This window comes from Rhinoderma darwinii, chromosome 1, assembly GCF_050947455.1.
Source record: "Rhinoderma darwinii isolate aRhiDar2 chromosome 1, aRhiDar2.hap1, whole genome shotgun sequence".
Taxonomy (NCBI): domain Eukaryota; kingdom Metazoa; phylum Chordata; class Amphibia; order Anura; family Rhinodermatidae; genus Rhinoderma; species Rhinoderma darwinii.
This window is the reverse complement of record NC_134687.1, coordinates 636,224,240-636,251,661: the sequence shown is the minus strand read 5'-3', so window position 1 is coordinate 636,251,661 and position 27,422 is coordinate 636,224,240. Positions and strand designations below refer to the sequence as shown.

At 42.9% G+C, this 27,422-nt stretch overlaps 1 protein-coding gene across 2 annotated transcripts in view; it reads left to right on the top strand.

The window, feature by feature from the left end:
• LOC142661812 (uncharacterized) overlaps positions 1 to 27,422 on the top strand; it is a 49,318-nt gene that overhangs the window by 2,082 nt on the left and 19,814 nt on the right. For both annotated transcript variants that reach the window (XM_075839449.1, XM_075839530.1), the window contains exons 2-5: positions 4,315 to 4,488; positions 4,562 to 4,685; positions 7,906 to 8,003; positions 8,165 to 8,273. In XM_075839449.1, the coding sequence (XP_075695564.1) occupies positions 4,315 to 4,488; positions 4,562 to 4,685; positions 7,906 to 8,003; positions 8,165 to 8,273 (505 nt within the window). The remainder of the gene's footprint in view (positions 1 to 4,314; positions 4,489 to 4,561; positions 4,686 to 7,905; positions 8,004 to 8,164; positions 8,274 to 27,422) is intronic.

Genomic DNA, 27,422 nt, shown 5'->3' with positions numbered 1-27,422 from the left:
TACAATATATGATTATTTAACTCGCATGGTAAGTTTAAAAATTTAAAACCTCAAAATAGTTTTTTGTCACCTTAGCGTTTCAAAATGTAATAAGAAAAAAAGTGATCCAAAAAATCGTCTGTACCAAAAAATGGTGCCAATAAAACTACAGCTCGTCCAAAAAATAAGCCTTCACACCGCTCAATCGATGAAAAATATGAAAAAAAGTTTTGGCTCTCAGAATGTGGTGAAACAGAATAAATTATTTGTTAAGAAATATTTTTTTTCCTATTTTCTGTAAAACCTGGGTGCGTCTTATGGTCAGGTGCGTCTTATACACCGAAAAACACGGTGGTACGTTAGAAAAAAGACATGTCCATCAAGTTCAACCAAGGGATGGGAGAAAGTATAAACTATATAACTTTGTTTTACCCCTATTAATCCAGAGGAAGGTTTAAAAAAACAAAATCAAGAACACTAAATATAAAAATTACCCATAAGACATTAACCAATCTTCCCTTAAAAGAAAAAATTCCCTCCTGATCTCAGGTGGCAATATCACTGGATCAGCATTCAAACAAAAATTCTACACATTCTCATAGGAGCTATTTTTTTCGTTCTAGGAAATTATCTAATCCTTTTTTGCAGCCATCTACTGTCCCTGCTGTGACGGCTCCTGTGGTGACTATTCCATAGATTCACATTTCTCACAGTGAGGCCCAATGCACACGAACATAAAAATGCCTGTAATTACGGGCCCATAGACTTCTATTGGCCACGGGTACCTTCCTGTATGCTTATGGGAAGGGGCCCGAGTCGTTGAAAAGTATAGAACATGTCCAATTTCAGCCCGTAATAACGGCACCGGCAGGTCCATAGAATTCTATGGGGCTGCCGTAATTACGGGAGGCTACGTGTGTGCACCCGTAATTACGGGAGTGTTGATAGGCGACGTCAGGAGATAGTCACTGTCTAGGGTGCTGAAAGAGTTAAACGTTCGGCAGTAACTCTTTCGCGCCCTGGACAGTGACTACCGATCACAATATAGATCAACCTGTAAAAAAAAAAAAAAAAAAGCAGTTCATACTTACCCAGAACTCCCTGCTTCTTCCTCCAGTCCGGCCTCCTGGGATGACGTTTCAGCCCATGTGACCGCTGCAGCCAATCACAAGCTGCAGCGGTCACATGGACTGCCACGTCATCCAGGGAGGTCGGGCTGGATGTCAAAAGAGGGACGCGTCACCAAGACAACGGCCAGGTATGTATGAATTTCTTTTACTGCGGAAAGGGCTGCCCCTTCTCTCTATCCTGCACTGATGGAGAAAAGGGGTTGTCAATTAGTGCAGTGACACCGGGCCCGTATTTACGGGCACGGGTCCGTAAATACTGGTCGAATACGTGTGACCAAGGACCCGTATTTACGGGAGGAAAAAAAATATGTTCGTGTGCATGAGGCCTGAAGAAGGCTTGTCGCCTCTGCAGGTTGAACCTTTTTTTTTTTTCTCCAGACGGAGGGAGTGCCCCCTTGTTTTTTGAGGGGGTTTTACATGGAACAGGAGTTCACTATATTTTTTGTATGTGCCATTTATATATTTATATAAGTTAATCATGTCCCTCCTTAGTTGTCTCTTTTCAAGGCTAAATAGGTTTCATCCTTTTAATCTTTCCTCATAACTTAGATTCTCCATCCCCCTTATTAGCTTCGTTGCTCTTTGTCATTTTTCCAACTCCAGTGCATCCTTTCTATGAACTGGAGCCAAGAACTGAACTGCATATTCTAGATGAGGCCTCACTAATGCTTTGTAAAGTGGCAATTTTACATCCCTGTCCCGCGAGTCCATGCCTCTTTTGATACACGACAATATCTTGCTGGCCTTTGAAGCAGCTGATTGACATTGTGCTGTTATTTAGTTTATGATTTACAAGTACACCCAGATCCTTCTCAACAAGTGACTCCCATAGTCTAGCTCCCCTAGGACATATGATGCATGCAGGTTGTTCGTACCCAGGTGCATAACTTTACATTTATCTACATTAAACCTCATTTGCGAAGTAGACACCCAAACACTTAGGCTGGGTTCACACGACCTATTTTCAGACGTAAACGAGGCGTATTATGCCTCGATTTACGCCTGAAAATATGGCTCCAATACGTCGGCAAACATCTGCCCATTCATTTGAATGGGTTTGCCGACGTACTGTGCCGACGACCTGTAATTTACGCGTCGTCGTTTGACAGCTGTCAAAAGACGACGCGTAAAATTACAGCCTAGTCAAAAGAAGTGCAGGACACTTCTTGGGACGTTTTTGGAGCCGTTTTCTCATAGACTCTATTGAAAACAGCTCCAAAAACGGCGCGAAAAACGTGAGTTGCTCAAAAAACGTCTGAAAATCAGGTGCTGTTTTCCCTTGAAAACAGCTCCGTATTTTCAGACGTTTTTGGCTCAGCGTGTGAACATACCCTTAGTGTGTCCAAATCGCCTTGTAATTTATGAACATCTTCCATAGACTGAACATTACTACATAGCTTGGCTTTCATCTGCAAAAATAGAAACCGTGCTATTAATCCCATCTATCACTAATAAATATGTTGAATAATAGTGGTCCCAGCACTGAAACCTGGGGTACACCACTTATTACCGGGGACCATTCAGAGTAGGAATCATTGACCACAACTCTCTGGATACGGTCCTTGAGCCAATTCTCAATCCAATTACAAACTATATTTTCTAAACCTATAGTCCTTAATTTACCCATTAGACGTCTATGAGGGACAGTGTCAAATGCCTTTGCAAAGTCCAAAAACACTATATCCACAGCATATCCACAATATCCACAACTATATCCCTCTGTCTAGGCTTCTGCTCACCTCTTCATAAAAACACTATATCAACAGCGGCCCCTCTGTCTAGGCTTCTGCTCACCTCTTCATAAAAACACTATATCCACAGCGGCCCCTCTGTCTAGGCTTCTGCTCACCTCTTCATAAAAACACTATATCCACAGCGGTCCCTCTGTCTAGGCTTCTGCTCACCTCTTCATAAAAACAGATCAGGTTGGTTTGACAACTTCTGTCCTTTGTATTATAGGTAACAGCCAACTTGGATTTACTATTTTTTGTCTCCTAGTCCCTTAATAGCCCCTCTAACATTTTTCCCACGATGGATGTTAAGCTTACTCGTCTATAATTACCTGGGGAAGACCTAGAGCCCTTTTTGAAAATAGGCACCACATTTTCCCTGCGCCAGTCCCTTGGCACTATACCAGTCTCTAGAGACTCTCTGAATATTATGAAGTGGGGGACAGAAATAACTGAACTAAGTTCTTTAAGAACTCTGGGGTGTAACCCATCTGGTCCGGAGCCTTGTTCACATTTATTTTATTTAACTTTGCTTGCACCAAATCTACATTAGGCATATTCAGTATATTGATGTATTAACAGCACGGGCACCGCCTACGTAAGTTGCTGAGCACTGTCACCGCCTAACCTCCACTCCTAGACATTGGCACCACCTAAATCAGCTGTTCTTTCTTCTGTTGTATATACAAAGCTAAAGAACCCATTTATTAGCTCTGCCTTCTCTTGATCCCCTGTTACCACTTAGGGGTCCTACTTGGAATTTTTTCATTTATATACTGCAAGAATTTTTGGGGATTTGTTTTGCTATGTTTTGTTTTTGCTATAATGTCCTCTATGATTCTGCTTCTAGTAAGTGTTCTATCTCACCCCAGTGCTGGATTAACAGCTACTCTACTCATTACTGCTGTGTAATCTCCTCCTTTCGGCTGCTTCTTCTGAGTATATGTCAGTGATAGAGATCGTAGAGAAGCATCTCCTCTGTGTACAGGAAACTGTTATCAGTTAGTCCCTCCACTCTCCATAGACTTTTATGGTCAGTTGCAACCTGGTCAGTGAAGCTGAGATGTTCCTCTCTGCGGTATGGGTTCTATCAGTAAAATCTGAGTGAACATTTAAGGGGATGCGGGGGAAGTGGAGGAGTATGATAAGTGGAGTAAGATACATATTACAGTTTTTTTCTTGTACTTTTGATTTCTAGAAAATTGTTTTATCGACGGTACAAAATTATTTTTTATATCCTGGAGGAAAGAGGGAACATATTAAACTGTAACTATAAGAAGGGGACATCCACTACGTCTAGAGGAAAGCAGGTTTCTACACCAACATTGAACGGGGTTCTTTACACTAAGATCAGACACACTATTTAAACTCTCTGCATGAGCAAGCGGTCAAGATGAATTCACTGAAAGAGTTCGGAAGGTCCCTGAATGTCTTTCTTGAGTGTAATATATGTAAGTATCTCTCTCCATACACAGGAATACACAATAGTGAAGAAGACATCGGGTGACTGTACGACTCCCATCATCCATGAGTCAGGAGGATGGAGCAGTAGTCGGAGCCCCATCACAGAGCCTCCCCCTCACTCCCGGATACATGAGAAGAAGATCTTAGAACTGATCTACAAGATGACGGAGCTGCTGACTGGAGAGGTGACACTGCTGCAAAATTCTATAGTAACAGCACTGGAGGTGTCTGGGTAATGACTATCATTGTGTGTGTCAGGTTCCTATAAGGTGTCAGGATGTCACTGTCTATTTCTCCATGGAGGAGTGGGAGTATCTGGAAGGACACAAGGATCTGTACGAGGAGGTCATGATGGAGAACTACTGGCCGCGCACATCACAAGGTAAAAAGACATAGATGGATATGTTTTTGTTCCATCCTTAATACCGTTATGTAGAGTAAATATACATGTGACTCCTGATCTCCGATCACATGTTCCTTGCTTTGCTGCAGTGCTGCACTAGGGTATGTTCGTATGTTCAGATATCTGAATGTGGTTGTTTGTGTTCTTGAATTTGAGAGGAGTGGGACAGTGACATCTTTGTGTGAACATAGTCTTGTATAACTAGTGACTGATCTGCTCTTATAATTTCTCCAACCAGTGGCGGATTATGTAGATCATAGGCCCTGGGCTGTTCTACAAATTCCCCCCCCCCTTCCCCAGCGAAGCTCTGCCGTATCTATAGTGAAGACCACCATTATGTGCGAGCATTGACAAATGGGTGTTACGATTCCCTGTGTTAAAGGGCTGTGCCCCTACATACCTACAGTTTCCAACCATCGCTGACTGTATCACACTGTGTAGGGACACATCCTCTTGACAATGGGAATGGTAACACGCATTTGTCTATTACAATACCCGCATTTTGTCCTGGGTACACAAAGACTTTATGTGGAATACAAGGATTTCCTACAACAGACATGTCAGGAGAGGTGACCGTTCCTCTATAGATCCAGTGACTCACAAGTGAGGTCTTCTCTGATGGGAGTCGGTTTCTTTTCTTCTCTATCTGACACGGACCATTATGGCGACTTCTCCTGATGAGACGTCTTTGCTCTTCGCTTCTGCAGCCGTTTCCAGCCTCTATAGAAACACAAAAATTCAGACGCCAAGGCCTAGGCCCATACATTAATGGGTTTGTTCTGGCACAGACTGTTTTTCATACTGATGACCTATCCACTTTTACTACCCCTTTTACTTAGACTAATAAATTCGGAGCCCAGACCAGATCCTAGAATACATGCAGACTCCAGACCTTCTAAACTATTGTAGCCCCAGACCAGACGCCCCTTAACAAATACAGACCCCAGAACAAGCACCCTAAATACAGACCTCGGACCAGACCTGACCCCCCCCCCCAACTAATAATGACGCCAGACCAGACCCCTAAATACAGACCCCCACATCTGATCCCCTAAACTAATGACCCCTTAAACTAATACAGACCCGATCACTAAATACAGATCCCATAAATACGACCCCAGACCCCTTAAACTGATGCAGACCCCTTAAACTTGCTGCTGTACTAGGACTTGCAGTCATGTTACCTGCAGGTCCCTAAACCGTAACAAGAACTGCAGACATAAGATCATATAACCGTCCATTTCCAGGACATACACAATACAGTTTTGTCTCGGTTTTTGCAGAGATTTGCGGCAAAACTGTATTTTACTTTGGGCGGGCCATGGGCCCCCGGGAGCCTCGGGCCCCAGGCGGCCCATCCAAAATGCCCTAATGATAACCCACATTGTCTCCAACATGAGGAGTGTAAAGTTCTACCATGTGAGAACAGCGGACATGACTGAGTCTTCTGCACATGGATGAGACTTACGAGTTCAAAGAAAAATAATAACCACTGCCCATATGTTCTATAAGTATATATTAGTGGTAGAGAGGGGGGTTCCCCAGCTCGGTACCCCACTCTTTTAGTTAGAGCCTTAAAAACCAGTAAAATTATTTGCCGCCCCCGCCCCCCCCCCTGTATTCGGTTGGATAGATTTATATTGTAGATTGTAGCCGTGTTCTCTTGTTGTTTGTCGTTCTGCTCACCTTTTTTAGGTGTGCAGTGTGGTACAACTACTCAACGCGTGTTCTAGTGAATGTATCCCATCCACGGAACGGTCAGCCTTGAGTCGTTCCCGAGTCTCTCGAAGGAAGTCGGTAATTCATTAGGAATAATGAGGTATAAAAATGAGTAGTTACTCTGACTGTCTGACTGTTCCTCAGGGAAAATGCAAAGGCTCTTTTGTCTTAATGTATTCGAGCCTGAACCGGGCTCTTTATCATATATTAGCACTGTCAGGTCACAGTGTTTTTATCTGATCAAGAGCCCGATTCAGGCTCGAAACGAGTAATCTTGTGCACTGCAATTACTTTTTATGCAATAAAACTCTCTTATACATGAAGTCAAAAGAGCCTTTGCGTTTTCCCTGAGGAACATCGCCGCAGACTGTTTCAGATTAACTACTAATTTTTATACCTTTTTTATTCCAAAACAGCTTTGACCCAATGAGGCCTGGAGACCACAAGACGTCTGAAGGTTCCTGTGGTATCTAGCACCGGAAAAAGGATCTACTGCTAACATCTTGTAAGTTGTGAGGTGCAGCCTCCATGGATCGGACTTGTTTCTCCAGCACAACCAACAGATGATTGATCGGATTAAGATCTGGGAAATTTTGAGTTGAGGTCAACATTTTGAACTTTTTAAACTCTTTGTGATGTTCCTCAAACCGTTCGTGAATAATCTTTGTGGTGTGCCAGGACGCGTTATCCTACTGAAAGAGGGCATTGCCATTTGGCAACACTGCTGCCATGAAGTGGTGTACTTGATCTGTAACTGTTTAGGTAGGTGGTGCGTGTCCTAGTAACATCCACATGATTGGGCAATATTCCACAGGAAAAATTGTGGACAGAGCATCTCACTGCCTCCGCCGCCAGCCATTCTGCCACCAGCATGAAGTTTCCTTGGAATTTGTTCTACAGTAATTCTCATAATGCATCCTGGTGCCATCTCTATCTCAGGAAAGCGAAGCATACGCACCCCGCGTGATCAGACATTGCCACCATCTTCCATTGATCTATGGTCCAGTTCTGACGCCCCATTGCTCATTGTAGAAGCTTTCGCCAGAGGACAGGTGTCAGCATGGGCACTTTGACTAGTCTGGGGAGACTCCGCCCTAAGTACAGCAAGCTGCGAGTTCTGACACCTTTCTATCATAGCCAGTGTTACGTTTTCCAGCCACTTGTTCTCCTGTGGGATCAGACCAGACTGGATAGCCTTTACTCCTCACGCACATGTCACTGGTTCCATGGTTGTCCTTCCTTGGACCACATTTGGTAGATACTAACCACTGCATACCAGGAACACCGCACAAGATCTCCTGTATGGAGATGCTCTAACCCAGTCATCTAGACCTCACAATTTGTATCTGCAATTGTCAGGATGCGCTTTTTAGACTTTGATTAAATAAACCTAGAATTGAAGGGGACGAGAGAAGTATCTGATATATATAGACAGATATACAGTAGTCATGTATTTATTTATTCATTGTGTTTCCCACAGATGGATCCAGTAGTAGAAATCCACCAGAGAGATGTCCCAGTCCTCTGTATTCCCAGGACTGTCCAGAGGAAAATCACAATGTCCCAGAGAATCATCAGGTAGATGAAGCTGAGCCCTATACCAGATTTATATAGGGGGGTGTGAAGCTTTTTGGTCCTGCGGTCATCGATGTGGTCATAGATTTTGGTGGTTTCTTATGTTGATCTGTTAGATTCTTCGCACTCTCTGCTGTATTGAATTGTTACATATGTGAAATCAGGGGGAAGATCTGACTAATATTAAAGCGGAGGATGAAGAAGAGCGGGTGAGGGGCGATCAACCGTGTCAGAGTGAAGTGGAGGAGGAAATTCCAGGAGGTGTTACCACAGGTCAGTAATAATGACATTAGAAAGTGAATTGGGAGGTTTGTTAAGGTGAGGTTCCTCCTTAGTTCTATATTACAGTAACACTTCATACAATGTCATGCACTAGGCTTAGTATCAGATTTTTAGGGGCACCAGTTGCGATTAACAGCTGCACTAAGGCTAGGACTATACATAGACTTTTTTTTTTTTTTTGTAGTGGGCGTTAAATCGCTGTCCATAGGAATTTATTGAGTAAATTAAAAATATCTGACAAGTGTGTAGCTTTGAAATGTAAGCCGGTAGCAATTAAAAAGTAAATGCTAGCAAATCGCTTCACTATTTTATCGTTCACTACAAAGGTAAGTCTAGCCCCAGCCAAATGGCTGGGATCTGAGAAAACTCCAGTTAATCACTTCAGCAACGCAGCCCATTCTGATGGGGGCCCCTTTGGCACTGTAAGCATGGCTTCCCACACAGCATCTTTCGTAGGGTTTTTTTCTGGCCTTTTGATGCATTTTTTTTTTTGGGGGGGGGGGGGGGCTTTTTCCAGTGACTTTTCTCTTTCGGACATGAAAAACGACAGAAAACGCATGTAAATAAGACTAAAATTTATAGTGTTCTTTTTACAAGGCAGAATAAAAAAAAAAGTACGCAGAAAAAAAAAACTATGAAGGAGGTATAAGGGTGAATTCACACAGATTTTTTGCAGAAATTTCTGTGACTGTTCCATTTATCTAAATGAAGCTTGGAGGAATCCATGCACAGAATACACCGCATTCACGTGTCATTAAGGACTTAAAGCTCCAACGTACCTATACGTTGGATTGTATTAAGTGGTCCCAGTGTCTAAATGCACGATGACCGAGTAAAGATGGCTTCTGTCCATGACAGCAGGCCGTTTTTTCTCACCGCTGTGAATGGCTGGTCAATTCTGACCAACCAATCGCTGCATTTTGTCGCTTTAAGCAATCTCTGTGCCACAGGGTACAGTGATATGGTGGGGATTGGTGCCGTCTAGGACAGTACAAATCCATGCCATGTATTCATGGGGCATTGCCGGTGGTGCCACCTTCCCTATCGCTACAATTGGTCGGTCTGCATAGACCAACCAATCGTAGCCATGACAGGTGTTTCAAACACGCTGCACCTGCTCTGCGCACCTCATTCCAGTTGGCAAATCTACGGTCTCCCATACTGACCTGCGATTGTCCTCCAGCATGTTCTACTCCTTCATCTTGCTGTTTGATTACTCACTGTGTGTGTGATCATCATTATCATCAACTGTGCTGCTAACTTTTTTATTTTATTTAGCAGCAGCAGCACTAGTGATCCCTAAATTTCCCTTTCCTAGTTAAATTCTCTGCCTCTCCGCCAGAAATACTACAGCATGTGGCACCGTGCACAAAATCCAGAGAGGCCTCCCTAAAACACAGCTTGGCCAATGTGTCAGAAGGAATGAGAGCAGGGCGGTATGGAGTGAGAACTCGTTGTTCGTCAAGTATAAGGACAAGAGGGATGTCCTTTTCTTAAACACAATACACGGTAACGGCAGCTCCCCTGTCCCTCTAAGCGGTTGCACTTAAATGACTCCCAAGCCAGATTGCATCGTGGGCTATAATAAGTACATGGGAGGGGTTGATCTTTCAGATCAAATGCTGAAGCCGTATAGTGCCCTGCAACAAACCAGGGTGTGGTACAGGAGAATTTGCTTTACAAATGTTGGGTGCCTTTTCACCTTAGAATTTGTGGAATTGAAAAGAATGTAGCTAAACCTACTACTTCTTTTTTTTTTTTTTTTTATTTATGAAGATTTTCACAAACCTTTTTTTTTTTTTAACAAAAGTAACAATGAAATAAAATAGTTGTTCCAGTATATTGGTGTAAAATAATAACAATCATATTAGTTAGACCTTGTGTAAAAAAAATCACTAATTCACATTTGAGTATTCGTTAAACACGTAATATTGTCTTTATCATTCTGGTAATTGGAAGATGGGAATGGGATAAACAGGAGGAATAAAAGGAAGGGTGGGGAATTAGGGGTAACAGGGGAGAAGGCAAGAGAGAAGGAGAAAGTGAATAATCCCAAAAGAAAATACCAACAAATACATGAGTTCAAATTACAGAAGTGTTCAGATGTAGTAAATTAGAAGTTCTAAGGGGCCGTTCACATACATCCGTTGCCCATGTCCGTTTCCCTCCGGTGTGTTGCAGAACAGTCGGAGGGAAAATTATGCTGGAACGGATCCCATAGCTTACTGTGGGATCTGTCCTGACGTTGTGGCTCCATACGGTGCTGGACCTGTGCAGGTCAAAGATCTAAAAACTTTACCTGCAGCGATTTTGGTTCCGACTCCTAGGGAGGTCCGGCACCAAATCCTGTTTATGCTAGGGACTCCTAGCATCATACATAACTATGATTCCAGGAGCCCGGCTCCCTGCAGTGTGTTCGGTCCGGGACTTGCGGCCGAATTACGTTCCGTCCATTACGGACGTAATGTGCTCGTGAATCCAGCCTTAAAGTTTAAGGCCCGTGGTCCTGCCAATCGGGCAACAGATGGTTACCCCCTGCAGTCATACTCGTTGTATGCAACATTATCATAATGGTGGTTATCCCGTCAATACCCTTACCTGATTCCAGACAGTATTCTGGAAATGTTATCATAATGCATCCCTGGTACGTTGTGGGAGGATGGACATAAAACTTCCACATATGTTAAAGAAGGATTCTAGAAGTGTCTCCTTCCATAACGAGGTCTGTGTCCAATCAATTTTAAAAGGGAAAGCAAACTTATCGAAAAATAACTTGAACGGTGCAACAAATTTCCTGCCCCTCGACTGTGGGATATTTTTGGATATTTAGACAAAGCGCGTTATGACCAAAGTGTGTCTCGGGGGAAACAAAATTAGTTAGGTTAGTAGCGATGAAATTTTGTACCTGCTCCCAAAACTGTTGTATCTGTCAAAGTAGATATATAACTTTTCGCCTGAAGATACATGAATTGTGGCAATGGGACATCTGTATATTTTTGAAGGAGTTCAGATGTTGTATACATACTTTTTTTATTTTTTTTCTTTCCCTTCACATAAGTAATGGGTACATGGATTTTATGGCCACCCTGTACCACGCTCTGAATGTAGCATGTGACCTGCGATCCTGAAAATGTGGTTTCCCCTTCCTAAGGTGAAACCCCTAGGATATATCTTCCTGTAGAGTACAAGAGGGGATTGCCCTTTACCTCCTCTGGCAGTTGAGCATGCGGCAAATGAAGCATGACCGGCAATACAGAATAGGGAAGAAGGTGTTGCTCTAATGTTGAGTCTGTGAAGTTCGATGTATTATTTATCCAATCCCGAATTATCTGAAGTAAGGATGCCAAATTTTACAATTTGGTATTAGGAAAAGCTATCCCTCCATTGGATTAGGTTGTTGTAGCAATTTGTATACTTTCCTTGGCCTTTTCCCTCCCTATATAAATTTTCGATATAGGTAATTAATACGTTTCTCATCTTTAGGTGTAAGATAAACTGGGAGTGCATGAAATAGATCTAGAAATCTGGGGAATTCAGTCCTCTTAAGCAAATGTCCCAATCCAAATATGAAAGGGCCAAAGACCCCCCCCCCCACAAACGTTTAATGTCGCCGCCAATGTTTGACTGCATGGATTAAAATTAATTCAGTCGGCTTTTTTGCTATTTGCACCCCCAAGTATTTCAATGAGTGAGTTTGCCATCGGAACAGGTATGCAGATGACCACAGAGGTCTTAATGAAACCTTGAGTAGAAGTGCCTCAGTTTTGTCTAGATTGAGCGTGTAACCTGGAAGATTACCTGTGTTGCTCAGCTCTTCCAATGTATAAGGTAGTACCTGCTTGGATTTGAAAATCCTCAGCATTATGTCACCCGCAAAGGCAGCTATTTTAAGTTCTACTTTATCCTTTTTTTATACCTTGGAACACGGATGAGTTTTGTCACTTTGCAAGTGATCTATGGACAGGTTGAAAAGTAATAGGGATCGGGCATCCCTGTCATGCTCCTCGAAACATTTCTATGTGAGGGGTATTGTGGTCGTTGCATCAGATTGTAGAAGATTAATGTATTTGCTAAAAGTTTAACCACATTTTCGCTGTTTTAGGGTCTATCATGAAAGGCAATGCTACTTTATTAAATGTCTTTTCCGCGTCTAAACTCCTAAGCACGATGATCAGACTGCGTGGGTCTTGTGCCATCACGAATGTTCTTTATGCAGTTCCTTCTTTGAGTGAAACCGCTTTGTATTGGACTAAGTATCCGGGGTAAAACAAGTTGTAACCTGTTGGCCAGAACTTTGGATAATAATTTTATAGTCCTTGATTAATAACCAAATAGGTCTATACTATTGAGGATTAACCCCTTAACGACCGCCCACCGTCTTTTGACGTCAGGCGGTGCATGTACTCCGTCTACAGCGACGCCTTTTGGCGTCGCTGTAGTAGAGGGGGTTTATCGGCACCCTGGTGACATCTGCACTAAAAACCGGCTGTAAGTAACAGGTCCGGTTCTTAGTGCAGCCATTAGGACCTGCCGATTTCGTCGTAACAGCACGTGACCGCTGTGACAGCCAATCACAGCGGTCACATGCTGTTACTGTGTACAGAGCCGCCGGGAGTGTCTAAATGACAGCTCCTGCTCTAAGAACGAGCTGTTGCTAGCAGCTCTGTTCTTAGAGCAGTGATCAGGAGCCAATAGTATTGGTTCCTGATCTTTTGTGATCACTATGAGATCCAATCATAGTGATCACTACTGTAAAATAAAAGTAAAAACGTGTATCTGTGTCTCCTCACTGTTCTAGCTGTGGAGAGAAACAGATACAAGTGTGTCAGTGTCCCCTCACAAAATCACTTGTCCCTTACACAGTTTATTAAAAAAATATATATTTTTTTTCAGTATTTTATAGTATATAGTATATACATATATATATAAATATATTTACTGTATATACTAAGAATCGTACTATAAACTACTTTCTTTTTAGGGTACGCTGTTAGACGGCGTGTACGCTGTTAGGCCTCATGCACACGACCGTAGCCGTGTGCACGGCCGTGAATTTCGGGTCGGCCGGCTGCGGACTGACCGCCGCAGGCCACCCGCAAATCGCGGGACATGCACATGGCCGCCACCATTGTTTTCAATGAGCCCGGACCGCAGAACAGGGCCGTAATAAGACATGCCCGTTCTTTCTGTGGTCCGGGCTCCCGGGCCGTTCAAGGACCGCAAAAACTACGGTCGTGTGCATGGCCCCATAGAAAAGAATGGGGCCGCAATTCTCCCGTGGATTTTCGGGGGAATTGCGGCTGCAAAAACACGTTCATGTGCATGGGGCCTTAGCCGGCGTAGGGTGCTGTTCTGGGCTTGGGTTTACGGTTTGTGTTAGGCGTAGGGTTTAGGTTTAGGTTTGAAAAAAAAAAACTAAAAAAAAAAAAAAAAAAAGTTTCATTCTTTTAGTGTTCTTAGTTGATTAGGCTTCATGCACATGACCGTGCTCGTAATTACGAGCACGGCCGGCCACGGGCAGCCGGCCGCTTTTGCGAGCCGTGCTGTCATTATAAAGTATAGCAGCACGGCCCGTAAAATAGAAAAATAGAACATGTTCTATTTTTTTTAACGGCGCGGGCACCTTCCCGTGAGAAAACGGGAAGGTACCCGTGGGTAACAGAAGTCTATGAGCCCGTTATTGCGGGTCGTAATTACGACCCGCAATAACGTGTGTTTTTACGGTCGTGTGCATGAGGCCTTAGTTGATAAAAAAAAAAAATTTAAACCGCTAGTTCCATTTATTATTTGCGGTTTAGACTGTATTATCATTATGGCTGCCAGAAGATACAGCGTTGAGGAAGCCTATCAGATGCTATGCTCCGATACGGATTCTGCATCTGAAGTTGAGCTTTTAGGGTATGTGCACACGTAGTGACCAAAAACGTCTGAAAATACAGAGCTGTTTTCAAGGGAAAACAGACCCCGATTTTCAGACATTTTTTGAGCAACTCACGGTTTTCGCTGCGTTTTCGCTGCGTTTTCGCTGCGTTTTTTACGTCCGTTTTTGGAGCTGTTTTCATTGGAGTCTATGAGAAAACTGCTCCAAAAACGTCCAAAGAAGTGTCCTGCACTTCTTTTGACGAGGCTGTATTTTTACGCGTTGTCGTTTGACAGCTGTAAATGACAGGTTGTCTGCACAGTACGTCGGCAAACCCATTCAAATGAATGGGCAGATGTTTGCCGACGTATTGTAGCCCTATTTTCAGACGTAAAACGAGGCATAATACGCCTCGTTTACGTCTGAAAATAGGTCGTGTGAACCCAGCCTTACTTGAAAGCGACAGCGAAAGTGTCGCTTCAAGGGATTCAAGTTGCGATGCAGAACGCATTTGTCCTGTACAAAAAATCAGCGGGCAGGGCGACATTCTTTGAATTTCAGGAGACACTGACTTGTTGAAAAACATTTTTTACACCCCATCCCTTCAACATCTAACCAAAAATACCCCAAAAAACGGTGTCAGGTCTGCAGCAAACGAGGACAGCGAAGTGAGTCACGATATTATTGTTCCGCTTGTCCTTCCAACCCTGGTCTATGCATAAGTCCCTGTTTTGTCCTTATCAATACACTATGGGCTTTATTACAGTTTTGTTCGGGTTTTTGGTGGACCTCTTACACCCAACAATACTTCTAGAAATAGCGACATTAATTTGGGGAGTAGTGGTCCTTTACTGTATCTATACATACGGTGTGGGACACTGCCCCTTTATATATTCTACAGGTGATTGGTTGTTTTGTGCACATGGCGGTTCCTACCTTGCCGAGCAGGGCCTTGTTATGGTGTACCGCGTCACTTGGCACATTCGTCCCTTATATAGGGATTGATGGAGCTAAAGAGACGTTGTATGACCAGTCACTTTGAATAATAAAGTCATTACAGCCCTACAAATTGTCTTTCATCCTGTGAACATGCTCTAGTTTTCCACATAGCTGGATACATTCTTCCTCCTTTTTTTTGGATATATTGCCTTTTTCCGCCAACAGTTTAATACATTTTCCCACTCTAACTTACTATATATCAGAGCGGGTTGATATACATAATGTCTATGGACTGACAGGACAGGGTGTAGAAACTGTTAGGGACATATATTTCTCAATCTAGAAAAGTAGAATCCTCCCATTTTCAAAGCAAAATGTGTGTCCTGAAAGCCTCCGGGTGCTCCCTTCCTTTTGGGTCCTGCCGTGTGTCCAGGAAACACATTAGGGCCACAATGGGGATATTTTTGAACACAGGAGAAACAGGGTGATACATTTTCTGGTGCATTTCCTTATTCTCATGTCCTCTGTACAAGAAATCTGACCTTAAAATGACACATTTGTGAAAAAAAGTGAAATAAAATTTTCTTTCCACCTGCTTTGCATTAATTCCTGCGAAAACTGTGGGGTCAAAATACTTAGTACACACCTAGATGAATACCTTAAGAGGTCTAGTTTTCAAAATGGGGTCATTTATAGGGAGTTTCTATCTTTTTGGCAGCTCAGTGCCTCTATAAATGTGTAATGGGACCTGAAACATTTTCAAGCAAAATGTGTGTCCTGAAAGTCTTCGGGCGCTACCTCCCTTTCGGGCCCTGCCGTGTGTCCAGGCAACGCATTAGGGTCACAATGGGGGCATTTTTGAAAACGGGAGAAACAGGGTGATAGATTTTGGGGGGTGTTTCTTCATTCTCATGGTCACTTTACAAAGAAATCGGTCTTCAAAGTGATACTTTTATATAAAAAGTGTTTTTTTTTATTTTTATTTCACCTGCTATGCATTCAATTTAGCAAAAAACTGTGGGGTCAAAATACTCACTACAGCCCTAGATAAATACCTTAAGGGGTCTAGTTTTCTAAATGGGGTCGTTTATGGGGAGTTTCTATCGTTCTGGTAGTTCAAAACCTCTCCAAATGTACAGTGGGGCCTAAAACATTTTCAAGCAAAAATGAGACCTGAATGCCTCCGGTTGCTCCCTTCCTTTCGGGCCCTGCCGTGTGTCCAGGCAACGCATTAGGGTCACAATGTGGGCATTTTTGAAAACAGGAGAAACAGGGTGATAGATTTTGGGGTGCATTTCTTCATTCTCATGGTCGCTTTACATAGAAATCGGTCTTCAAAGTGATAATTTTATGAAAAAAGTGAAATTATATGTTTTTACGCCTGCTTTGCATGAATTCTTACAAAAAAACTGTGGGGTCAAAATACTTACAACACCCCTTAATAAATACCTTAAGGGGTGTAGTTTTCAAAATGGTGTCACTTGTGGGGGTTTCCACCATTCTGACACCTATGAGCCTCTGAAAACCTGGCTTGGTGCAGGAAAACAAAATGTACTTCAAAATGTATAAAATCATTACTAAACTTTTTTTTTCAAAAGTGCTGCCAAAATAGAGTAAAGCGATGGAAATATATATTTAATTAAAAAAAATTGTACAGTATGTATGTACATATGTGACATATTGCAGTTAAAAATAGGGAAAAATTATAATTTTTACAAAATTTCTTCAATTTTTCTATTTTTTCATTAATTTCCGCAAATCGTATCAGTCTACTTTTACCACTAAAATAAAGTACAACATGTGACGAAAAAACAATGTCAGAATTACTTGGATATTCAAAACTTTCGCACAGTTATTCTCTGATAAAGTCAGACATACCAGATTTAACAAATCTGGCTTGGTCATTAAGGTCTTTTCAGGCCCGGTCATTAAGGGGTTAATCAGATCTTTGTTAGATTTTGGCAAGAGAATAATCCTTGAGTAAGTAAAGTAATCCGACCTGACAGATTGTGTATAGGCAGTTAAACAGACTGGTCAAAATCTATTTCTGGAGTCAGTATTTTGTATTATTCTGCCGAAAAAACTCCTGGCGTTTTGCCATTTGCCGATGCTTTAATGGCCTCGCGGACCTCCTCCTCCTGTATTTCAGAGTCCAGCATATTCTGCTGTGACTCCATAAGAGTAGGCATTTGCAAAGTACCTAAAAAAGATTGGATTTTTGTAGGATCTGCTGGTTCAGCCTGATATAAATCTTCAAAATATTCCTGAAATATTTTGTGCTATTCTCTTGGGTCTGAGGTAGAACTTTCCGTATTTGGATAATGCAATGTTAAGATGGGTTTAGAAGGATGTTTTTCCTTTGCTATAGTGGCCAGCAAAGACCTTGCCAGATTTCCCTTTCTATAAAATTTATTGTGTGTGTGTGTGTTTCATCTGCCTGTGTGTATAAAAGCATCCAAAAGATGTTTGCCCATCAAGTATATTTGTTGAGCTTGGGAAGTTTTGGTTTTGAGTGAACGATAATTGAGCCGACTTCAGAGATGCGTGTAATTTGTCAAACCGTTCCCGTTGGGATTTTCTTTTATGTGCCAAGTATCCCATTATATGACCACGCATTACAACCTTTGCCGTCGCCCAAAACAAAGGTGTGTTTTCGAGCTGTTCCATGTCATCCTCTAGATAGTTAATCCAATGCTTCTTTAAACAGGATTTGTATTCTTCCAAATCCACAAGATGCGACGGAAATCTGCAAATCACAGTTCTCCATTGAGGCGTGACTATTTGGAGAGTCACTAGAACCAGTGCGTGATCCGAAATAACTAGAGGATTAATTTGGGACGTATGATGGTGTGAAAAAAGTGTAGTGGAGCTATGGATAGTCAATGCGAGAAAATGGATTATGTGCCACGGAATGATGTGTATTCCTGAGAATCTAGATTAGTAATCCTTCAAGGATCACACAATCCCAATTGTTCCATCAACTGGGAGAGGGAAGAAGTAATGGTCGTCAGTTGAGGTCCCTGACTAGTTGTACATCTTGTACCCCATTAAAGTCCTAGAATATGGCAGTAAGACCTGCATGAGGTCGGTATAAAAAAATGTGTTGTTCCTGGTTTGGGGCATACACATTTACCAAAATGTAGGGTATGGCATCTACTTGTGCCTGGAGTATAAGATATGGTCCCTGCGGATCTTCTATGGTGTCCTCAACAGAATATGACAGGCCTTTCCGAAATAGTATGGCCACTCCCCTAGATGAGGAACTATGACAAATGGTATAACACGTTTCAAGCAAAGCCTTAAGACTACCTGTGGAATCTTGTCTCCTGGAGAAAAAATTATATTCGGTAATGAGAATTTTTTTTCTTTTTATGGGGCTATTGAGGCCTGCCACATTCTATTAGTAAAACTTTATACCCGAGGATGTATGATACACATCAGTATTTGTACTCATCTGTGCGGTGTTGACCAGGATATCTCTGTATGTACTATACTTCTGTCCAATCCGGTCCCAGTGAGCCGCTAGAACAGCTGTAACCTGTGTGGTCTACAAAGGCAGTAGCATAAATCATGGTTTGTTGAAAAAAACCATTTAGATTAGTGTCCTTGCTCCATCTCAAATCCTTAGTTTGGCCGGATACAGAAGTTGAAATCTCGTATTGTTTTCGAGTGGTTTGCAAATGTGTACTAAAGTCTTGAAATATAAATTTCTCCTTAAAGTATGCGCTGGGGGCATGGTACAATGGGTATAGGCCGCTGTTACTAGGAGGCTGACACTAGGTAAATATATAAAAAAAAGTGTGGCTCCGTCCAGTGGGCTATACCCTCTGCAGAGCACTCAGCTCTTCAGTTTTAGCCTAGTGTCCATAGGAGGCAACCATGTCAAATTATGCTTGATTTTTTTTTATTTTATTTTATTTTGGTTCATTTTTATTTTTCAGGTGCAGGCACCCTTCGCGTGTTCCACTTAAAGACTCTCCTGCGGGTGCTGGGCGGAATGAATTCCCACTGTTTCAGTGAATGCCCGCCATTTTGGCTCTTTCCACTAAGCGTCAGTGGATGTCCATCTCTCTTGTGGATGTTCCCCGCCTTGGTCACCCAGTCCCCTATTATAACCGATGGTTGAGAATGCCGGACAGCCACACTGTGTGTGCGTTTTCCGAAGGGGTGACGGGCTGCGCCTGAAATCGACAGACAGGTAGGTTCCCCCCCCCCCCCCCACACACCTATTGTGGGCTTTTTTTTATTCTGAGGTGTTGTGTCCTTACTAAAGGATTTTATAACACTTATGTGCTGGCAGACATACTTCAGCGTTATCGTTTTGTTTTTTACTACAAGCTGCAGTAGGTGTTCAGCCGGCGGCGCCATTCATTTTAGGCCCCGGCTTTGGTTCTCTGCTAGGCCGCAAGCTGGCCATGCCACCTCATGCATGCGCTCTCTGCCCTGCCGTTTTTCCTGCGCCGTTTTTGCATTCTGATCGGTCGCAAGGCGACCTGTGTAACATGGCCCCCCCAGTCCAAATAGCACAGCATGAGTTTTTTTTTTTCTGCAACCCCTTCCTCAGAAACGAGTGTCCCAATTGTCTGACCATAGTCCATTCAGGCCCCCAGAAATTCTTCCCTGGATTGCACTCATCCTAGTTCTCCCAGTGCATCCCGCAGGCGGGCCAGGAAATAAAGGAGATACCATTCGTCCTCTGATTTCCTCCTTGGATAAAAATGCTGCAGGTGTCCTTCATTCTTTTCTTTCAAGAGATCTATATGAACCAGCTTCTTCAGGGAACGTCTCCCTCTCCGACTCAGAGTTTGAGTGTAACAGAGGCAAATCCACTACTCCTGCTGTGAAGGTTCTGTTTTAGGCAGTGAGGGATATACTTAAGATTGCGGATGATTCTGCGGAATCCCATCAGAATGAGTTATTGCATCACCACAGGCGACCCCCCCCCCCTCTGGTCTTTCCAGATCATAAGGGGTTGGACACATTGTTCCCTGATGCATGGAAACACCCTGTCCGGTCTATGCACATGTCCGAGAATGCAGACTATACGTTTCCTTTCTCTGCTGAGTGTATTGCCAAATGGTCAGCTCACCCCAAGATAAATGCTCCCATGGCCCGGCTATATGAAAATACTACCTTACCACTTGCAGATGCTTCCGCCTTAAAGGATTTAATTGATGCCAAAGTGGAGTCTATGGCAAAAGACAATTTCAGTGCGGCCGTGACTTCATTCAGATCCTCTTTTATAGCATGTTGGGTTAGCTTGGCTTGTATTGAACTAGCTACTCCACTACAGGACGCAATTGATTGCAGATGTCTAAATATATCTGTGCTGTCTCCGTCCAAGCTGCCAAAAGGTCCGCTAAGGCCAGGGCTAATGCATTAGCTGTCCGCAGGGCCATTTGGACTAGGAACTGGGCTACTGATAGTGCCTGTAGGAAGGTTTTCACCCTTCCTTAATTTCTGAGGCTACACGAGGAAGGAGCACTTTACTTCCAAATTGTCGTCTAAGATGACACCCAGTTCCCTCAGTCAGAAGACCAAAATGGTTCTGTTCATTCGGTACTCTGGCCCCACGCCAGAGGCAGAACTCGCGTGACTCATTTTTTCAGAGCGCAGAGGCCTTTCTTTCGGTCTAGAAACTCCTGGCAGCCCCACAATAGACCCACTAGACCTGCTCCAGCACAGCAGGCTTCCACAGCGTGAAAATCAAGATGCTTCCTCGGGTGGGGGGGACAGCTGTTATCCTTCCAGGAAGCATGGCTTGAAAACGCTTCGGTGCGGAAGGCTTTCGACAGGCTACAAAATAGTTTTTTTTCTTGCCCTCCCGGATGATTTTTTTTCCTGTCACCACCACATCGCCCAAGCTTTTGCTCAAGCCATTCAAAGCCTCCTACATCAAGGAGTAATTGTCCCAGTATCAACTCCAGAACTGTTCAAAGGGTATTATTCATACATTTTCATAGTACAAAAGAAGGGCTGATCTCTAAAATGTCTCTATTGACGTGTGAAGATTCAAAGGTTTCGCATGGAGACTCTGCGATCGGTGGTCGCTGCCTTTTAGAGGTCGACGAGTTCCTGTCTTCAATAGACATCAAGGATGCTTATCTTCATGTTCCCATTCCTCAAGTACATCAGCGTTTCCTGCGCTTTGCAGTAGGTTCCCAGCATTTCCAGTTTGTGGCCCTCCCCTTTAGGCTGGCCAAGTCTCCAAGGGTCTTCACCAAGGTCATGGCGGCGGCAATGGCTCTCCTCAGATCCAGGAAGAACGTGGTCATAGTAAAATTAAAAGATTTTTCCAGCTCACCGGTGTCCATCGTCTTCAATGATCCGGTGCATGGACCTCGCCCTGGCCCAGGCGTCTTCCACAGCAGCACACAAGTATGATCCAGCACTTAATGAAGCAATCTCAGGACTTTATTGTATAAACTAAAAATCCATCCAGCTTACGCCGTTCAAACACCAACTGCGTTTCTAGTCCTAGCACTTGGTCAGAGTAACAACCTACCATTTGGAGTGGATCAGCACCAATCTCCATGTAAAAAAACAAGATCACATGTAAAAAGAGTTGGAGCAGGGTTTGCGGGGAGGGTATATGTAAGGCTGGGTTCACACAACCTATTTTCAGACGTAAACGAGGCGTATTATGCCTCGTTTTACGTCTGAAAATAGGGCTACAATACGTCGGCAAACATCTGCCCATTCATTTGAATGGGTTTGCCGACGTATTGTGCAGACGACCTGTAATTTACGCGTCGTCGTTTGACAGCTGTCAAACGACGACGCGTAAGTTGACTGCCTCGGCAAAGAAGTGCAGGGCACTTCTTTGCCACGTAATTTGAGCCGTTCTTCATTGAACTCAATGAAGAGCAGCTCAAGATATACGAGCATCACAGATGCCTCGTATATTACGAGGAGGAGCTTTTACGGCTGAAACGACGCAGCTGTTTTCTTCTGAAAACAGGCTGTCATTTCAGCCGTAAAAGCCAGCTAGCGTGTGAACATACCCTAAACATTCCACTATTAACAGCTATAATATGAGCTTGGTGTTCGGGTATGTTCACACGCTTGGCAAAAAACATTTGAAAATACGGAGCCGTTTTCAAGGGAAAACGGCTCCTGATTTTCAGACGTTTTTTTACGGTCGTTTGTGGAGCTGTTTTTCTATAGCGTCAATGAAAAACTGTTCTAAGTGATTTTCACTTTTTACGAGGCATCTTTTTACGCACTGTTTATTGAAAATGAGGCGTAAAAAACGCCCCATCTGAACAGAACGCCGTATTTCCCATTGAAATCAATGGGCAGATGTTTGTAGGCGTTCTGCTTCCGATATTTCAGCCGTTTTTCGGGACGTTTACTGCCCGAAAAACGGCTGAAATTAGCCCATCTGAACATACCCTCGGAGTAATTGTATCAAATCTAAATACATATTACAAGGATGTTACAGCTATAATAACAATAGTACATTGAACAAGACTCCTATAGCTGGCTAAAGCGTAGTAGTAGAAATCCATATTTTGTCAGCAACCGCCGCACCCAGAAACTACTCTTTTCCTGTTCACATTATGCAGTTTGTTGTAGTGACATTTATGGATCAGTCGGGGAAACTACTTCAAGGTTGAGCACCCATCCACATGGAAAAAGATATTACAGTGATTGTCTTACTCCATGGCCGCATAATATGCACAGAATTTTTTATAAATTTTGTTAATTTGCATATTCGCACATGAGTCAGAAAAAAAAGGGGCGGGGAGAAAATGTAGCACCCAGGCACCGTGATGTCCAATCCACATCCAAATGTCACATATCTGCTAATAATGACAATTGACCTGCTGGTCAAGGTATTGTCCCCATTAATAATGGAACATAATTTCCCTTTTTAAATTGAGGCCTGCAGGGTACCCTAGTTCTCAAATGAAATATCCAAAATGCTTCCCGGTCAAGAAGGATTCGCTTCAGATCACCTCCCCGTAAAGGTTTCCAGATCTTTTCTATACCATATGCCTTAAAACAATTCGTTGGACCCCCATGTACAGAAATGACGTATTTAGATGCACTGGAAATGTTTCGATCCTTAAGATTGGATATATCCCCTAAGTGTTCTAAGATTCGTACTTTCATTTTCCTAGAGGTGCATCCTACATAATATTTGTTGCAATAGGTGCATTGTATGATATCTACTAGTCCTTCTCAATGAATTAGAATATCATTAAAAAGTTAATTTATTTCAGTAATTCAATTCAAAAAGTGAAACTCATATTCTATAGATTCATTACACACAGAGTGATCTATTTCCAGCATTTTTTTTTTTCTTTTATTGTTTGATTATGGCTAACAGTTTGACAACCCAAAATTTAGGGTCTCAGAAAATTAGAATATTAAATAAGCCCAATTTCAATAATGATTTTTAATACTGAAATGTTGGCCTACTGAAAAACATGTACAGAATATGCCCTCAATACTTGGACGGGGCTCCATAATCCTCAACATTAAAGGAAAAAAAAAATGCTGGAAATAGATTGCTCTGAATCTATATAATATGAGTTTCACTTTCTGAATTGAATTACTGAATTAGAATATCATCAAAAAGTTAATTTAATTCAGGGAGAAGGACTAGTGTATATATAACAAAGTCACTGTTGCAATTTATGTATTCCTTAATGGGGTAAGACGCAGAGTTCTCTGTATTGAAAAATTACTTACATGGAGCTGCAAAAGTGCACATTTTACAAGGATGGGAGCCACATCTGAAAAACAACTTTGTGATGCAGCCATGTTTGGCCAGATTTTGGAGTGGTAAATCAGCTGGGAGATAAAGTTTCCCAGCGCTGGAGGCTTCCTAGAGACCACCCGACATCCATGTTCTAAGATGGTTTCTAATTTTTTGTCGTTACGGACGTGGCGATACCAAATGTGTGTAACTTTTTTACTTTTATTTTCTTTATTTTTAATAATAAAGCAGTTTGTAAGGGGGAAAAGTGGGTTTTTAAATTTTAAATTTTTTTTTCCACTTTTTATTAAACTTTTTTTTTTACTAGACCCACTAGGGGACTTCACTAAGCGATTATCCAATCACATTTATAATACACTGCAATACTTTGCAGTGTATTATGCCTGTCCGTGTAAAACGGACAGGCATATGCTAGATCATACCAGAGGCATGATCTAGCAGGCATTCACTACAGGCAGACCTGGGGGCCTTTATTAGGGCCCCGGCTGCCATCGGAGACACAGACACTCTGCGATTTTAACGCCGGGTGTTGGGATGAGAGGGGGCTTCCCCCCCCCCTCTCCAAAACCACTCAGATGCGGTGCTCGCTATTGAGCGCCGCATCTGAAGGGTTAAACGGGTAGGATCGATCCTAATATCGATCTCACCCGGTCAAGCAGGGATGCCCCCAGCCCTTAGCTACCTCTGGTAGCTGAGAGCAGGGAGATTTGACAGTTCCCTGCTCTGTTTACTTATTCCGATGCAGCGCCGTAAAAAGGCTATTGCATCGGAATAAAGCCTGTTAGTGGCCGCCGTAAAAACACTATGGGACGGTCACTAACGGGTTAATCAATAAATTCTATGTACCCCAAAATGGTGCTATTAGAAATTACAACTTGTCCCGCAAAAAGCAAGACCTTATACATCTATGTTGACGCAAAAATAAAAAAAGTTATAGCTCTTTGAATGAGACGATGGAAAAACGTAAAAAATAGCTTGGTCGTTAAGGTCTAAAATAGGCTGTTCATTAAGGGGTTAAACTTTTTGGATATGGGGTACAGGAATAAAAAGAAGGGAAAATAAAAACAAACGAAAAAAAAAGGAAAAAAAAAAAAGGGGCGATCCCCAGAAGCAGAAAGTGGTTACAAGAGATCACAGATGTTCTAAAACACACAGCAGTCAATCAGGAGATCTTGTATCATTAGTCAGCGGAAGGGGGGGAGTGGGTGGAGAACAAACATAAACAAGTTAGCCTGTCTTCAGAGCAAAATCTCCTGCTGCATTAATGTCATACAACATTAGAAAGCGTACCATTTTTCCCCTTAATCAAGGCTTAGTGCAACCATGGACTAAGAGGTGGGATGGGGACCAGCCACCCGCCCATCTCCATCCACGCCACTGCAAACCCCACAGCGCCGGTCTGATAGAAGAGAACACGCCATCTGAGTGCACAACTCCCATCAACACCTCATTCACTCCAGAATCATGTACACCCTCACACTGGTGTGTTTCCTAGAAGTATCTGTTCCTGAAACCAGATGGTGTGCTGAAAGAAGTTCCTAATATCTGTCCTAACAGATATCTGTCCTAATCTGTAGAAGTAGGGAGATACAGGTTTCCCCTGTAGCAAAGAACTGTTCCACTTGGAGTTCTTTATGGAGAGATGCCTCCATCCGATCCATCTTAAAACAGTATGACAGTTTGTCCAGAAAAAGCTTAAATGGTGGGGCCTGGTCGTGTAGCCAGGTTTGTAGAATAGCCTTCGCACCTGCCGCTGCCACATAATGTAATAATCTATGTGCCCCCTAGTAACGTAACTTGTGTGTTTGTGTCCGGATCTATATGGCCAAAAATTGCCGAGAGTGCTGTGTCTGGAGTGTAGTTCGTTAGGTTCTGAGTTGTGTATGATCGAATACGAGACCAAAAAGTCTGAATATTAGGGCAGGCCCAGAGACAATGATGGAGTTTGGCCTCCATGGTGTGGCATTTAAAACATTGGAAGGAGGGATCTAAACCTATTCTGTGGCCTACAAGTGGAGTTGGATAGAATCTGTGTTCTATTTTGTCTTCTCTCTAAAAGTCGGGCCGAGGGCAGAAATTTATGAGCTTGGTCCAATGCTTTCAAAATGATGGAGTAAGTGAGGGATTGATCATCGATCTGCCATTTAGTCAGTGGTGTTTGAGTTGCGGCATAGTCCAGTGGTATGTGTAAGAACTCGTAGTTCCTTGTTATTTGACCTTTTATGGATGTTCTGTCTAGAGAAGCCTTGGGGAAGATAGGGGCCCCATTCCCGCTCTGGCAATCGTTTCAAGACATTGGTGATCTAGCTTTTGGCTTGTGAATAATGGAAGGGATCAATGGGTACGGTCGGGAACTTCAACTGCATCTCCGACCGCGTAAGCATCCTCTTCTCCTCCAATATGTGAACAAAGTGTTTTGTTGAGGTTAGACCCAGTGCATGCCACCTACGAAAGATGCCATGGGGGTTGCCACCCTGGAAGTTAGGGTTGCATATCAATGGCAGGTGGAGAGACCGCGATGGGGAGAGCTGAAAATCTGCTCTGATTTTTTTCACATGCCCGCCAGTTGTTAAAGAGTAAAGGGTTGCTTCTAGTGTCAATCAATAACTGATTGTAAGGAAGGTGTAGAAGAGCTTCAAGTGCCTGACCCGGTAAGAGACTAGAGTTAAGAGGGGTAAACGTGTAACATGAAGTGTCATGAAGCCAGTCAGAGACAAAGCGAAGCAGTGCCGCCAGGTTATATTGTTTGATATTGGGGAAATGAATCCCCCTATTAGCCCTCGGCTGCTGCAGGATGTGGTAGGCTATATGTGACTTTTTCCCTCCCCATATAAAAGTCATATAGAGGAAGTTAATCCGTTTTTCATCTGCTGGTTTAAGGTAAATTGGAATCGTGTGTAGGAGATAAAGGAGTCTAGGAAAATCCGACATCTTAAGCAAATTCACCCTCCCCAAATAGGAGAGTGTGAAGTGTTTCTAAGTGCTTAATCTCTTCTCTCTAGTTGGGAGATATATTGGGACATGTTAAGCCTATATAATTTACCTGGGTGTTTGGAGATTTGTACCCCCAAATATGATAATGCTGAAGATTGCCACCGGAACGGGAAGGCCGAGGACCACAGCGGTACAGAAGGTCCCTTTAGTAAAAGAGATTCCGTTTTTTTCCACATTCAACACATAGCCGGAAAATCTTCCCAATCTATCAAGGTCCTGAAGGAGTGGGGCCAGCACCTGTGTAGGATCCGACACCACTAACAAGATCATCCGCAAATACGGCTACCTTTTTAATTATGAATTGTGAGTCGATTCTCTTAAAAATCGGAGTTTGCACCAGATTATGTAACAGATTATGATGGAGAGATTAAAAAGTAAAGGGGAAAGAGGGCAGCCCTGTTTTGTGCCCCTCAATATATCTAGAAGGGGAGAAGTCAGCCCATTGACCGTCACACAAGTCGCCACATCAAAGTGCATAAACTGTACAAATTGAGAGAAAACCATGCCAAATTGTAATTTAGAGAGGACCACGTCTAAAAAAGGCCATGCCACTGTGTCAAAGACTTTCTCGGCATCCAGGCTCATGAGCATGGTGACCGATTGTGTCGGGTCCTGTGCC